Below are 14,080 nucleotides of genomic sequence, written 5' to 3' on the forward strand. Positions count from 1 at the left end.
GTGGAAACCTAGAGGTCTAGCTCTTCATATGGAATCTTTAATGCGGAAGCCGTTGTTCTGGCACTGATCAAATGGTTCGGAACACGTGTTTGTAGGTGCTTGGTTCACATCAAAACTCCTTTGACAACCACTTAAACTACTCATGCTTTAGTTGCATCCTAATTATCCTCGCCGATGATCTCTGAAGCCGGCTTAAGTACCTGATGCTGAATAACTGACGGGGGCCTCAGCTCACCGTATCGGTTCAATGTTGGAAGTAACAGCCTTCTCGCGCCATCGCAAGAATTGTTGGAAGAGGACGCCTCGAAATTGCCCCTGTAGAGATACTTATTGTCTCCCATAACTTAACACACTTTTTTGGGATAAAGAAACTCTACTAAGGCATGCGAGTGTGTCGTCTCTCGAGATGCTACGGCTCACTCGTATTATGGACACAGGAGGTCTCAGATAGACGATGGTGTGGAAAGAAGTGTAGGTTACCAGTTCTTAGGGTTCAAGAAAAGCTACACCTAGCAGTGCACATGAAATCACTAACAACGATGCCGCTAGCGTGGCAGCCAGGCCAGATATTTACTGTAGCCATGCTTTCACCAAGTTGCTAAGCCCACTCGCCATCCATTCTTCATCAATCTTCGTCATAGCATCAAAACCATGCTCGCCAGGCTGGACCGCCAAATTGAACTCCAACTCAGGGTCAACCTCCCTAACCAACTCTTTCAACGCGATGTTCCCCTTCGCTGGCACAACACTATCATCAGCACCCTGCCACACGAAGACACCACCACGCGGGAGCTTCTGCCCAGCCCTCAACCTCTCAAACGGAAACAGCAGCTTCCTCTCGAGCGGGAACATCTTAGGGAAACCGCCGTGTTGAAGATTGGCGAACATGAGGAGGCCCCTCTCGAGATTTCGGTCGTTGGAGATGAGTGCAGGTGCCTCACCAGTGCGAATCTTTTCAAAATGGTCATCGATGATGCTCTGAGGCAGGGCTAGTCCGAAGACCGGAGCCGTCGGCCTCTCCATGAAGTGAGCGTCGGCAAGGTCGATGCAAGGGTAGGCGGCTGTCACAGCCCGGATTTCCTTGGCATGAGACAAGCCTGTCATGATGCTCAGGTAGCCTCCCGCACTGTCACCAGCCGTAAGGATCCGATCGGTATCGACATCAACGCGGCCTCCAGTCTCCTCCTTGAGAAAAGAGGCCAGCTCCTTATGAACCCAAGCCCAGTGATCCTCTACATCTTCGAGGAGATCGTCGATAGTGGACTCTGGCGCGAGACGATAGTTTGGGCTCACAATCACAGCTGAATGGCGTGCCGCGAGTTCCATGTGCCAAGGCGCGAAGAATCCGGGATAGAGACTCGCGCCGCCGATGAAGCCGCCGCCATGGTAGCGTAGTATGATGGGGCATGACGAGGTCACCGGGCTTGGGGCCTCTGTCAGCTTCTTCGGGATGAGGACATCGGTGGTAATGGAGTGGTCTGAAACTGTCTTGTAAATCGTTGTCAAGATGGTAAAGTCTGAGAAACGAGACATGTCGTCTGGATGCGGCAGGAGATCCATTTTGGCTTGTGGAAGGTGGATTCGGGCCAAGTGGCTTTGTGATAAACGGCGCTAGTTGTTTGAAAAGATGAAAGGGCTTAGCTTCATTGAAGTATTCCGAATTCGCAGGATTTTCAGAGGAGAGCGTGTTCCTGCAATACCAGTTGAGCTCAATATGGGTCTCCCGGGTGCTTTCTGTCCCCGACAGACAAGTTGACCGGCCGATACTTATTAAGAAATCTCCACACTACTATATATTCTCAAACATCCCAACCCCGCGAATAGCATTGACTAGTGGCCTTCGGATGTCGAACATGACATTTGGAGCTCCGTGCTTCGGAATCCGGTCTTTTGAGTTTCGGGAACTAGCAGTCATAGTCTCAACTTGGGCCAAGCTGCGCGAGTCTTGAGTCCGCGCCAGTGGTGGGTGAGAGTTGAGGGCTAAGACGTCTGTTAAATCCGACCCTCGGGCGGCAATTACCCACGGCATGTGTCCGAATTGAACAAGGGCCTTCCAAAATGGGTGATCAGGGGCGTCAAATTTAGGCCTCAGACGATCGCATTGATGGCCCATTTGACGTCAATCTCATGAAGCTTGTTGGGCAGAAGGCCATCTTTGATCGCCACAGACAAGCCTGCGTCATCACTCTGGAGGTTGGCGAATTCATCGCACCTTGAATACTGGTAACTGCCAGTGGCTTTTTTGAACATTAACCTAAATGTAACCGAACAAGACACTGAGCTCTCTCCTCCTTTCAGGTCAAGGTCCTTCAGGTTTGCATTCATCACTTGAATCCATAACTTTAAGCTAGCAACGAAGGTAGCCTCCCAGCCACAAAAAGTATCATCGTTTCAGATGTACTGATGGATATTCTCTTAGATAATCCATTATTTGCGAGTATTCAATAGAAGTTCAGAGCGAACGCATAGGAGATACACCAATTCATTGCAAAAGGCGTCTATAAGGCAATCCACCATACATACCAAAAAGACGAACCATAGCTAAAGTGAGCAGCATAGGCCTGTTGCTCATCAATATTGGTATCATTGATTTCTCTCTATCCAAGACCAAAGGGAGAAAGAAGCTTGATACAAAGAGGGAAAACACACGAAAACTTATATTCACCAGCTAAGCAACAACCGCAAAACATGGCCCGCATCTTTGTTAGCCCTTCTTTTGATATGATATGGAGAATAATATGTACTGGATTTCTCGACACAAATGCAGAAGTCCTAACCTTCAAAGGAGCAAGTTGGGAGCAAGTTAGCAGAAGCCTAGACTAGATGAAGAGGCTGCTTCAGAAGAAAGGGAGGATCACGTTACGCCGGGAGGGGTTTGTATGGACTTAAAAGTTGCATAGACCGCTATGAAATAGGGAATAGGTCGAATACTCGTGGCGTCGAACTTGCTGTGCAGTTCACGATTTCGGCAGTTCTAGAAGCTATTCTTTTAGGTTAGGTATCTCGACGAAAATTATGATCAACCTTCTTTACCTTCGTGGCAAGCGCTAGAAAGATCTCGACTGTCGTTTTTATGAGCTTAGCATTTGCGATAGCTCTTGCGATTTCGAGCATTCTTTTCCCTACCTTAGAGGGTAAAAGAGCCATTTAAAGGTTAGTGATGTGAAATATGTTATGCTGGAAAACTTCAGAGAAACAGATACTCGATCGTTGTTTTTGGAATACGGCTAAGTAGCGTTGCGAAATAGGTTTGCAAGACTTGCAGGTTGGTTCTTGCTACTATCGATGATCAATTTGTTCCTATGGCTATTTACTAAAGTCCTTTTAAAGGCTGTATGTAGTAAATTATCGATTTTCTTCGTTGAGCGCTACCCCTCGTCCGCGGTTTCACGCCCAAGCCTTCTCGGGTGTTTCATGTTGCTACTAAGTCATTGCTTGCTGTCCTTTTTGTAAGGTTGCCTACCCAAGAGATCTTGACGTCTGGCTGGGCGCAGGGCAGGCTGGGTGGAGTAGTTGCAAGTGATGTCGGGGCTTACTTCCGGGAACTCTGCAGTTACCCCCATGGACGGCGGCCCCGATTGCCCTTAGTAGACCAGCAGATGGAACGTCTGTTGATATCGTACTTAGCGAGATCACCACTCATCCCATTGAACAACCGCAGATTTTCGGCGTTGCAAAGCCTGCTACGAGCATGATAGAATTAAGTGGCCCGGCGGCAATGGTCAGCGAAGTCCTATTTCGTCGCTTGAAGAGCCTGGGTAAAGTACTTTGCGGGAGGTCAACTTCTGCCTTCCTGAGACAAAGAGTCCACAAAGAGACTCAGCCGAGAGAGCAGCAATGATAGTGATGAGTAGGGGCCACAGAACGGCGTATCGCACAGTCGCATCACTGGCCAGAGCCTGTGTCATGTCATTGAACCCACATTGTACACGATTTATTGTAACATCAGCCGCCATTGATGGCAGTCATCTAGCCTAATCCTCAAAGTCTTGGCCGCTCTAAGCAATCCAACCATTGTTGGTTTGCTCGTGCGTACTTTTCTACAAAAAAACATATGGCCACCAACTGAACTAGTAGAGCCAGCATCTCAAAAGGCTTCACTCTGTTCTGTGCTGGTGGCGATCTCTATCAATGCGTCTAGAGGCGGGGATCCCAGCCTCGAGTTTGCTCGTAGCCGTGGCAAAGAAGCGATCCATCAGTTGGTGGGCAATTGCGGGAGTTTCGGTGACAGAGTTGTTGTTCAGATGAGAGACTCCGTCCATGAAGGAGCCCGACGAGACTCTGCTGCTTGTTGGAGTGATTGCGTCACTTCCCTCGCTGCGAGACACTGTGCTGGAAGACGTGCTCCTCTAGTCCACGTTACGTTCAGCAGTCGGGGCACCGCCACGCCAGAGGCCGTAGAATCCGTCGCAATTCTTCCACATCTTGATCGTACCGTCCTCGGAGCCAGTTCCGTACAGTTTGCCGTCGGGGGAGAAGGCAATGGACCAGATGGGGCCATGGTGCCCCTTCAGAGTTTCTGACAGCGTGTTAGTGGGTATCCTGCTTCCGAGTTTCTATCCCCAACTCACCAATGTCGCCAGCGTCGTCCCAGCGGCAGACGCGTGCCCAGGTACCCGGCTCTTCGCCCATGATAATCTTGCGACCCTTGAGGTCCAAACCGACGCTTGCAACGCCATGCTTCAGTTCCAAGCGCTTGAGCTCGTCCATCGCTTGCGGGCCTCCCCAGAAGTATACCCATTTGCCAGCGGCCACAGCCAAGACAGGAAGACCGCCTCCAATATCGCCGGGAGAAGTGTGCTCGGGCGCCAAGGAGACAAGCTCGCAGGACTTAATTTCGCCGTCGAGGACCTCCTGACGAATGACGTTGCGGGTGGGCAGGTCGAACCACCTGAGGGTATTGTCGGACGCAGTGACGATCGTGTTAGGATCCTTGGTCCAAGCAATGAACTTGATGGAGCCGGTATGAGTGCCTTCGCCAATTTCAAAGCCAGCTGAGGCAGGCACGGTGATGGGCGTACCGGCGGGAGAGTTGGGGTCGGGGGCGAAATCGCTGAGGTCAAAGACTCGAAGCTTCTTCTCCATGCCTCCTGTGGCGATGAGCTCAGAGTTGTCAGGCGGGTAAGCGACGGCGCGGACAATGTGGTTGTGCTGAAGGGTGTAGAGGACCTCTCCACTGTGAGTGTCCCAGACCTTGCTGCTGGCCATCAGTCACGATTCGGGGTATGAGTGACGTGTGATAGGACCTACGCGGTGAAGTCGGCAGAGGCGGTTGCGGCGTTGGAGGCATCAGGACTCAATCTGGCCTGCCAGACAGCACCCTTGTGGCCAATGAAGGTTCCGATCCTGTATGAACTCTCGTCAGCCACGCGCGGTCAACTGGTCTGGAAGGAGGAAGCTACCAATCCCCAGTAACACCATCGCGCAACATTGGATTACCATCTGCGACAGGGTTAGCGAACCCCTGGTGGCAGCGCAGGATCATCTATCCCCAGCTTACCCTTGCAAGCCGAGATCATGTAGTATTGCTCTCCTTTTTCAAGGCCAGAGAAGCAGACGTGAGGGACAGGTCGAGAGTGACCATGGCAGGTCAGAGGAACATATTGACGCGAGGTCTCGGCAGCGGGAGGGGCAGCGGGAGGGGCAGCGGCAGCCATATCGTCGTTGATGTGAGGGATTCGAGGTACTAGGTGCTTGTTTGTGTTCGTGAGAGTCGCAATTGCAACGTTTGCGCTGTGGAGGGGTATCAAGTTGTCGACAAGTTGGATGGTTTTTTTCTCTTCGGCGATTGACAGTTGCAGGATATGAGGAAAAACGAAGTCAAGGAGAGTCAGTCAGGTACAGCCGTTACGTCGTAAATATCGTGAGGAGTAGGTACGATGGATCGCGTGAGGGCAAGCAGCGCAGTGACGGCAACAGTAGCAATAGCTCCAGGAAAAGAGCGAAAGCACGTCAAGGGAAAGAAAAAAAAGGAGGATGGGGAAAGCTGCAGGAGGATGCGAGAAGCAATGGGAGAGCGGCGCGGGTGAAATAATAGTGGGGTATTCCCCGAGTCGGAGCAAGGCCGATTTGCACCTGGATTCTGTCGGGTACGATTGTTTGGTGGAAGCCGCTGCAAGAGCAGGTGCGAAATGTGAGAGTGTACCTGATGGAAGCCAGTTCCGCGAAAGGAGGTACAAAGGTGCACCTTGTCCCTTGTTCGGAAGGAGCCAAGGAGATTCGATGGACCCCTGAAACCAGGCCGGTCCTGCCACGAGCAGCCAGAAATTCAGAGTGACCCCGCGCTGCTCCGTGCATGTCGCGGATTCTATTCCTACCTACTTACTACCTACCTAAGAAGAGGGGAGCTGCTGAGGTAAGCTTCTTTGCCGTGTGGCTTGCAGGCAACCTTACCTGTCAGAAGCCATATGCTTTGCTTGCAGCCCCCGCAGATGTGGCTGACTCCCCAGGGACAGCCTGCCCGCAGCGGGTATCCGTGAGATACGTAGGTACTGTGGCGTATTGGAGCTTCAGCGTTCCCGCTTCCGTCATCATCGTCTAGCTACCTTACCTACATAACCTAAGGCAAGGAAGGTACCACCCACCACCACGAATCAAGACACGAGCGAGCTTTCCACCTAAAGAGTCACACCTGGACTCTTTTTGAAACCTACCTACTTTTCCCGACCTCCATCACAGATTGCCAGCAATGACGACAGACTTCAAGCTATCCGCCCAGCTGTCCGGCCACGACTCGGACGTAAGTAAACGAACCTTCAACGCTCTATTCGTCAGCTAATGCGCACGCAATCCACAGGTCAAGGCAGTCAGCTTTCCTTCTCCTCAAACCCTACTTACTGCCTCTCGAGATGGCAGTGTACGAGTCTGGCGTCAAACGTCTGGGTCCCCCCCGACTTTCGAACCCACAATCTCAAGTCAAACGTCCGAATTCGTCAACGCTGTCACATACTTTCAACCTTCTGAGGCATACACGGATGGACTGATTGCCTCCGGTGGTAAGGATACCATCGTTGAAGTCAAACAACCCCAAGCTGCGCCGAGCGACAACGCCGAGAGACTTTTGATAGGTCACTCCCAAAACGTATGCACTCTGGATGTGTCGCCCAAGGGATCCTATCTTGTATCGGGCGGATGGGATGCTCAGGCCATCGTCTGGAACATCAACACCTGGGAACCTGAGTATCGTCTCAGCGGTCATGATAAGAGTGTGTGGGCTGTCCTTGCTCTTGACGAGGACACGGTGGTCACGGGATGCGCCGATACGAGCATCCGCATTTACAAGCTTTCCTCCGCCATTGCCGGGGACGCCGAACCACAGTCAACTATCCACACACCTGAAGTCATTCGTGCTCTCGCAAAGGTTCCCAAGAGCCATTCGAGCGGAGCTGATATTGCAAGTGCCAGCAACGATGGCATCATCCGGCTTTGGAAGCTGAATGGTCAGCAAGTTGGGGAGCTAATCGGCCACGAGAACTTCATCTATGCTTTGACAAGTCTACCTTCGGGTGAGTTAGTCAGCTCTGGAGAGGATCGCACTGTGCGAATATGGAAGGGAAACGAATGCGTTCAGACCATCACACATCCTGCCATCTCGGTCTGGGCTGTTGCTGCGAACCAGGAATCTGGCGACATCATCACAGGAGCCAGTGATGGCGTTGCGCGTGTATTCACGCGCAGCTCTGAGCGGGCAGCCAGTGCCGATACCATCTCCGCGTTCGAGGAGTCGGTGAAGGCTTCGGCAATTCCTCAGCAACAATTACCAGATATCAACAAGGAGAAGCTACCTGGCCCGGAGTTCCTTCAATCTAGGTCGGGTACCAAGGAGGGTCAGGTGCAGATGATCAACGAGGGAAATGGACTGATCACTGCCCACCAATGGTCCCAAAGTGAGTTTGACCTTAGGCACTACTCTCTCCGATACACGGCTAACGGCGTATAGGTCAACAACAATGGATCAGCATTGGCACCGTAGTTGACTCCGCTGGAAGTAGCGGGAAGAAGACAGAACACAATGGCAAGTCTTATGACTACGTTTTTGACGTTGATATTGAGGACGGAAAGCCACCCTTGAAGCTGCCTTACAACCTATCGCAAAACCCTTACGACGCCGCGACAAAGTTTCTCAATGACAACGAGCTGCCCCTGAGCTACCTGGACAACGTGGCTGGCTTCATCACCCAGAACACCCAAGGTGCCACTCTAGGCCAGTCAGCACCCTCAGGTGGCGCTGATCCTTACGGCACGGAGTCGAGATATCGCCCTGGCGAGTCTGAACCTTCGGCTCCTAAGCTCCTGCCGCACACAGAGTACCTCTTCATCACTGCCGGCAAATACGATGCCATGATTAACAAAATTCTCACAATCAACGCGAACATGATTTCGTCTGGTCGCAAGGACTCTGCTCTGAACCCCAACGAACAAAGCATACTCAAGGCCGTCAAGGAGGCCATTGAATCTTCGACGGCCGTTAGCCAACAAGGCATCGATCTTGCCGTCAAGATTGTCACACACTGGCCTTATGCCGAGCGACTCGCTGGTCTGGATCTTTTGAGATGTGTTGCTCCGGCACCTCTCGCTGCCAAACTAGCACTTCCAGGTGCCTCTTTCCTCCAGGTCGCTGCGACCAGCGCTTTGGAGACGACAGACGGTGCCGCGCCCAATGAAAACTCGGCCATGATGGCACTCAGGGCATTTGCCAACATCTTCAGCTCCCCTGAGGGCCGAGCGCTAGCCGCGAAGGAGGCTCCTCTTGCAGCGAGCGTCCTCGAGCGTGTGTTGGGTATTTCTGGTGGCGCTGCGATTGGGCCTTCTAATCGCAATGTCCTAGTTGCTGCGACTACTACTCTAATTAACTATGCCGTGCTCGCCTCCAAGGAAAAGTCCAGGCAGGAGTCGAAACGTCTCATTCAGGCCCTTGGGAAGATACTCTCTACGCAATTGGACTCGGAGGTTATCTACCGAGCGCTTGTGGCTTTGGGAACGTTTGCTGCTACCAACAATGCCGAGGTGAAGAGTCTGGGTGGCGAGGGTTGGATCAAGGGGGCTATCGACCGCGTGTCGGAGCCGCGGGTGAAGCATGTGGGACAAGAAGCTCTCCAACAACTGTGAACGGTGCAGAGTATGATGGGATTCATGTGGGGTAATGAAGCTTGCGTTATGGAGTTTTCGGAAACATGACTTGGGGGACGGCCGTGTGATGGTCATAAGAGTGCGCGCCTGCTTATGCTCCGGCGAAACGGGAGGAAGGGGTGAAACGCCGGGAGGGTTGCGGGTATCATAAAGAGTCAAGTAGTTGGCCATGTTGGACCGCACCGCTTTCCATAGAGCAATGGATGCCTCGGTTACATTTCATGGCGTTCTCCAGTGTGGCTGATTTGGTGTGTCTGGTATAGTTCAGCGTTCGATGTTATGACTACAAATACTCCTAGGGTTGTCGTTCGGCCATTATTGTCGGACAAGGCTGCAAAGGGGATCCAACGAAACATGTGCTGGTCAACATTCCAACATCCATCCACCACATCGAATAGCACCAGTCTGTGAAAGTTTCTGAGTTTGTTTGTAATTGTGCCCGCAGTGAGCGAGCATTGTTGATGGGGTTACTCCAGAAAAGAATGAGTACTTCGGGTAAAAGAGGAAGGAAAAACCACCTTCGGGCCGCAGCCACATTTGAAGCCATTCCCCAATTCCCCCCCCCCCCCCCAAAAAAAAAACGCCGTCTTTAATGCCTCCCAAGAATGTACAATATTTCCCATGGTATAATCCGTCCATTGCGTCCATTCGACCCTCAAAACAACTCATCCGTGAATTTGGGCCATGCCGTCGACTCACATCAAGATCCAAAGCGCACCGAGCAGAAGCGGGAGCCCACCAGCGACGGAGAAGCTTGTTGTTGTTCTTGCGCCAGCGGATGTTCCTTGCACATACTCCGCGCCAGACTCTTTCGTCGTGATGGTGTAGACGTCACCGAAGCCAATGTCGGTGGAGTTGAAGCAGTTTGTCTCGTTGACCTTTCCGATTTTCGGGTCGCCTGGCTCGGCGAATTCAATATCGACGCACTGTTGTTGCGGTATTAGCACCTTTCTGCCACTCTCTCTCCCCCCCTCTCTGTCTGGCTGAGGTAGGGGTTTGGGGAAGACTTACTGAGAATAGAGCGGCGCCGTGCACAGCAAGCTCAACAATCTGGATCGTGGCGTGATCGCCGGCCTTGACGGTGGTGTTTGCCGGGAGAGGCACTTGCGGGAGGCAGACGGTGCCCGGATAAGGGTTCTTGCTTGGGCCGAGGATTTGGAAGACGGGGACCATGGGGAAGGACATATTGAGGGGACCACCGTCGGGCCCGTCGCTGCCGAAGCCCATGTTGGCATACATCATTGCCTGGGCGTGGCCCTGGAACCAGCCTGGTTGGAAGGCAAGGGCACCACCTGTCGTGGGCCAGTAGGTGCGGTTTTGGGTGACGTGCATGCCGCCGCCTTTGGGGATTGATTAGTGAGGCCGAGTCTTTCACTTATAGAGTGAATGAGGATTGAAGTATGGCCTGGGAGAGAGCCATGGCGATAGCGAGGGGAATTGAAAAACGGCCCAGGAGTGAGGACTTACATGGGTAGTTCCATTGCATGCCGTAGGGGAATGTGTCATTGGTAATAAGGTTATTACCGCGCCAGCCCGGGTAGGAGATGACGATGTGGGCTGAAGCTGTCGCCGCGAGGACAAGTGCTGATAGTGTTGAGAAGAGCATCTTGGCGGTTTGTGTGTGTAAGGTGGCCGTCGAAAGTTGGCGATTGTGTTTTTCCAACGACAAACTCTTCCTTTTCTTCACTTGGACTCCGTCTTCTGCAAATTTCCACTTTCTTGTTCCACAACCTTTTTGCCTGGTTGCCTGTCCGACTGAATGGCTTTTTAAGTCCGCCTGGAGATCTTTGAGATGGTCGGATGGTTTGTGTCAGTCTTTGGGGCAAACCTCGCTTGAGACAACAAAAGATTCTCGAAACCAAGCCCAAGCAGACAGCTTTGTTCAAGAACAAGGTTCCTGCGATATCAAAGAGTATTCTTCTCGTGGCACTAGGTCAGTCGAGTAGGAGAGAAAAGAAGGAAGAGGGCGCAAGTGGGAGGCGGCAGGCTGAATGATATTTGGGCGGGGACGGGAGCCCGCATGGGAAGGTACCTACCTACTTTAAGGCCAGGAAGATGGCCCGGCCGACCGATCCAGCCGCCGGACCATGGATGGATATTCATTTGTGCCGTGCCATTGGATTCGCACCTTGCAGCCGTCCAATTGAGCTTGGTCGACCTGGTGTGCGCGTGGATGTGTAAATGCGAATGGGGGCACTCCATCACACCGGGAAAGGGACGGGTGGGCTGGCAGATAGACTGCAGTAGCCAGTAGTGTATGCGTATCCTTCACGCCTTCATCTGCAAGACGATGGGCAATGGCTCCCGTTCCCCTTGCCGGGCTAGCGACGCAGCCAATGGCAGACAGAAGCGCCCAGGCAAGTGAGAGTCGCTGCGGGAGTGGCAGGGGATTGTTCAGTCGAAGGTGGTTGTTTGGGAGGCACGAGGCCAATGAGACGCCGTATCACCCGGGTGGCAGAGGGGATCTCGACGATGAGTGGTGAGAGGGAGAGGCGATGAACAAGGATGCTGCGAGGTGTAAGCGCCGGCTTTACACTACTACATGTACGTTGGCTGCAGGATGCAACCTGGCACCGCTGCCCCAGCAAATCCCCGTCCTTATCTTGTGGCTGTTTGTCGGACCTCTCCACGCTCATATTTAGTCGACGCACAGACCAATAAGACGGTAATCCAACGGTATACTAGGTATTATCTGGTCGACTGACATTGAACAGGACTGACTAGGGTATTGATAATTGTTGATGTTAAGTTTGTGCAACACCCCTCGGTGATGATTCGATCCCGTCGTGTAACATCCGAGTTGAAATGACCGTGATGGCATGGACGCGTCGGCTCTGTCAACCCTGACGAGCGCTTGCTCTTCCTCGCTCTTGTGCTCTATGCCACGTGGTCGGTAAAAGGGTAGAACTTTAGACACAGAGTGTGCCCGTCGTAAAGGACGCCTGACCTCCGTCAATGAAAGCCGAAGGGCGGTAAGCTGACGGCGTGGGTTGCGTCTACCTATTCTGAGATGTCCAGCCGCCTCATAAGGTGATGCAGATCAAGAAAGTCAGCCTCAAAGAAATAATTGACCTGGTTTTTTTTTGGGGGGGGGGGGGGGAAGTCGAAGGAGTACCTACCTAGGTGGGTAATCCCGGGCAGGGTCTCACCTCAGAGACCATCGACATGTTGTGGAGGGGTTTGCAGCTTGCTGCAGCTACCTAGATACGGAGCACAGGTAAGTGCCAATACCTGAAGATAAGGTACCTATTTTGCCATACTTACTTGCCTTAAGGTAGGTCAGTAGGTGAGAGTAGCCTCAGAGACCGACGGAGAGAGGAAATTGTATTGATTTGTTTTAGAGTGTAAATTTTGAGTCGTTGAGTAGGTATCTAGGTCAACCTCGTTCCACCCAAAATTTAGAGGGAACAAAAGATGGACGTTTATGGTAACCTCACATCGTTGCTTCTATTCTTGGCCTTTCCTTCCACCTTGGTACCTCCTGCAATTCTGCCGGGAAGGAGCAACGCTACTGTCAGATTTTAGTAGCTGGAGGCGTGCAACCCTCTCCGCCTTCTATGCTTCCTGTCCTTTCCACCTAGGTAGTGCACCTCTGGGTACCTTAGCTTATGGGCTTACCTCAGGTATCCGCACTGCAGCCTGAATTGTGCACCTTGGTTCTAGGTCTTCCTATTCTCCTGCCTTTCTTACCTTACGTAAGACGATAGGGGCTTAAGCTACGTAGTCTTCACCGCCTGCCAATTGACATCCATGGACCCCGCCCTATCAGCAGGCGGTGGCCACTTTCTGCCGCACAAAAAAGTCCATCCCACCACCATAGCATCTTGCTTCCAAGGCAAAATCATTGACCCCGCGCCGTCGGACTCGCCCATCATGGCCACAGCTGAGCAACCCGAGTCTGACAAACCCAAGTATGACGAATGGATTCAGGTCAAATCGAAGTCCCGGCTCCGGCGAAGCGCCCCCAGGCCACCTGTTAAGGGTCCTGCCGCAATCTCCAAGCCTGCTGAACCCCGCAGCCACAAGTCTGTCATCGAAATTACGGCCGAGTACCACTCCTTCAAGTCCAAGTGGCGCGAAACGACATGTTGCCTCGGTCTAAAGAAGCTGGTGAGGGATAATTGTGAAGGCCATCGAAGAGTCCGCAAGGCGATGTGTCTCGGCGTGGGCACGTTCGATCCAGAGGATGGAGGCTGGGACGCAAAGAGGAGGAGTTATATCCAGCTCGACGCCTTCTTGTCCGTGGTCGAAATTCTATGTATGCCTACGCTTAGCTGTTGCAATCATTTATGCCAAACTGCACTGCAAGGCCTCAGCTAACCGAATCCCCAGCCGATTTGTACAATGAGTCGATACCGTGCTCGTTCCAGGAACCTCGCTTCACTCCCAGCGACATAGCATTCCTTACCGGCCTTGGTCATGAGGTTATCGAGTCCCCCGCTGCTTTCGAGGCCGTGGATGAAGAGGCGCTTGTGTTCGCGATACACATGTATCGGCCAATATACGAGGCGACGCTCGAGAAGGCAGTGCCTGCCATGTTTGTCGGGACAGGATGGGACGTTTGGGATGAGTGCGTAAAGGTACCCCTTCATGGCCGCCCAATGTTTATTGACATTTGACTAGATTCGCCTCAATGAAGGATGGTGAGTTCAAGTGCATGAGTGATATGCATGCCTCGCATAAGCACTTCCGCTTCCCACAGGATGGTACATTCACTACATTCTCAAGCACGTGTGTGTACTGGCGGCCAAAAGCCGAGACCGTGGCTCAACAAGAGACTTCGGTTGGCGAGAAGGACCCTCAAGAAGATATTACGATTGCCGCCCCCGGGACAAGTACCCAGATAGAGGAAAGCCCTCCAGTTCCCCCGAATAGAGAGTAGGGCTTAGAGCCTTGGATACTGACCCTGTCGATAAAGGTGTGAGACTTCAAGTCAAGAATACCCCAAAGA

The 14,080-nt window shown here is 52.5% G+C and overlaps 5 protein-coding genes across 5 annotated transcripts; 2 read left to right on the forward strand and 3 right to left on the reverse strand.

Moving 5' to 3' along the window:
- Positions 1 to 517: 517 nt before the first annotated feature.
- Positions 518 to 1,610, reverse strand: BDZ83DRAFT_640876 (Alpha/Beta hydrolase protein). The gene has a single exon (XM_060509523.1). It carries the CDS (start codon positions 1,558 to 1,560, stop codon positions 571 to 573), a length of 990 nt encoding a protein of 329 aa, XP_060358689.1. The 5' UTR covers positions 1,561 to 1,610; the 3' UTR covers positions 518 to 570.
- A 2,739-nt stretch (positions 1,611 to 4,349) lies between these two features.
- Positions 4,350 to 5,657, reverse strand: BDZ83DRAFT_591695 (WD repeat domain-containing protein; the record flags this gene model as incomplete). The annotated part of the gene is made up of 5 exons (XM_060506464.1): positions 4,350 to 4,519; positions 4,572 to 5,197; positions 5,251 to 5,346; positions 5,403 to 5,442; positions 5,501 to 5,657. The coding sequence occupies 5 exons, from the start codon at positions 5,655 to 5,657 to the stop codon at positions 4,350 to 4,352; spliced, it is 1,089 nt and encodes a 362-aa protein (XP_060358690.1).
- A 1,031-nt stretch (positions 5,658 to 6,688) lies between these two features.
- Positions 6,689 to 9,108, forward strand: BDZ83DRAFT_757644 (WD40-repeat-containing domain protein; the record flags this gene model as incomplete). The annotated part of the gene is made up of 3 exons (XM_060514924.1): positions 6,689 to 6,739; positions 6,797 to 7,886; positions 7,940 to 9,108. 3 exons carry the CDS (start codon positions 6,689 to 6,691, stop codon positions 9,106 to 9,108), a joined length of 2,310 nt encoding a protein of 769 aa, XP_060358691.1.
- Positions 9,109 to 9,694: 586 nt separating this feature from the next.
- Positions 9,695 to 11,033, reverse strand: BDZ83DRAFT_134584 (uncharacterized protein). Its single transcript, XM_060501239.1, has 3 exons — positions 10,597 to 11,033; positions 10,141 to 10,469; positions 9,695 to 10,055 (listed from the first exon to the last, which is right to left on the reverse strand). Exons 1-3 carry the CDS (start codon positions 10,733 to 10,735, stop codon positions 9,825 to 9,827), a joined length of 699 nt encoding a protein of 232 aa, XP_060358692.1. The 5' UTR covers positions 10,736 to 11,033; the 3' UTR covers positions 9,695 to 9,824.
- Positions 11,034 to 13,002: 1,969 nt separating this feature from the next.
- Positions 13,003 to 14,011, forward strand: BDZ83DRAFT_591662 (uncharacterized protein; the record flags this gene model as incomplete). The annotated part of the gene is made up of 3 exons (XM_060506457.1): positions 13,003 to 13,387; positions 13,462 to 13,699; positions 13,753 to 14,011. 3 exons carry the CDS (start codon positions 13,003 to 13,005, stop codon positions 14,009 to 14,011), a joined length of 882 nt encoding a protein of 293 aa, XP_060358693.1.
- Between the last annotated feature and the right edge of the window lie 69 nt (positions 14,012 to 14,080).

Source organism: Colletotrichum acutatum (assembly GCF_030867785.1).
Source record: "Colletotrichum acutatum strain CBS 112980 chromosome Unknown BDZ83scaffold_176, whole genome shotgun sequence".
Classification (NCBI taxonomy): domain Eukaryota; kingdom Fungi; phylum Ascomycota; class Sordariomycetes; order Glomerellales; family Glomerellaceae; genus Colletotrichum; species Colletotrichum acutatum.

Bases quoted from the DNA above. Each gene is read 5' to 3' on its own strand.
- BDZ83DRAFT_640876 (XM_060509523.1), bottom strand. From the start codon at position 1,560: ATGGATCTCCTGCCGCATCCAGACGACATGTCTCGTTTCTCAGACTTT.
- BDZ83DRAFT_134584 (XM_060501239.1), bottom strand. From the start codon at position 10,735: ATGCTCTTCTCAACACTATCAGCACTTGTCCTCGCGGCGACAGCTTCA. The intron at 10,470-10,596 runs GTAAGTCCTCAC...CAATCCCCAAAG, and splicing joins CATGCAATGGAACTACCCAT to GCGGCGGCATGCACGTCACC. The intron at 10,056-10,140 runs GTAAGTCTTCCC...CCGCAACAACAG, and splicing joins ACGGCGCCGCTCTATTCTCA to TGCGTCGATATTGAATTCGC.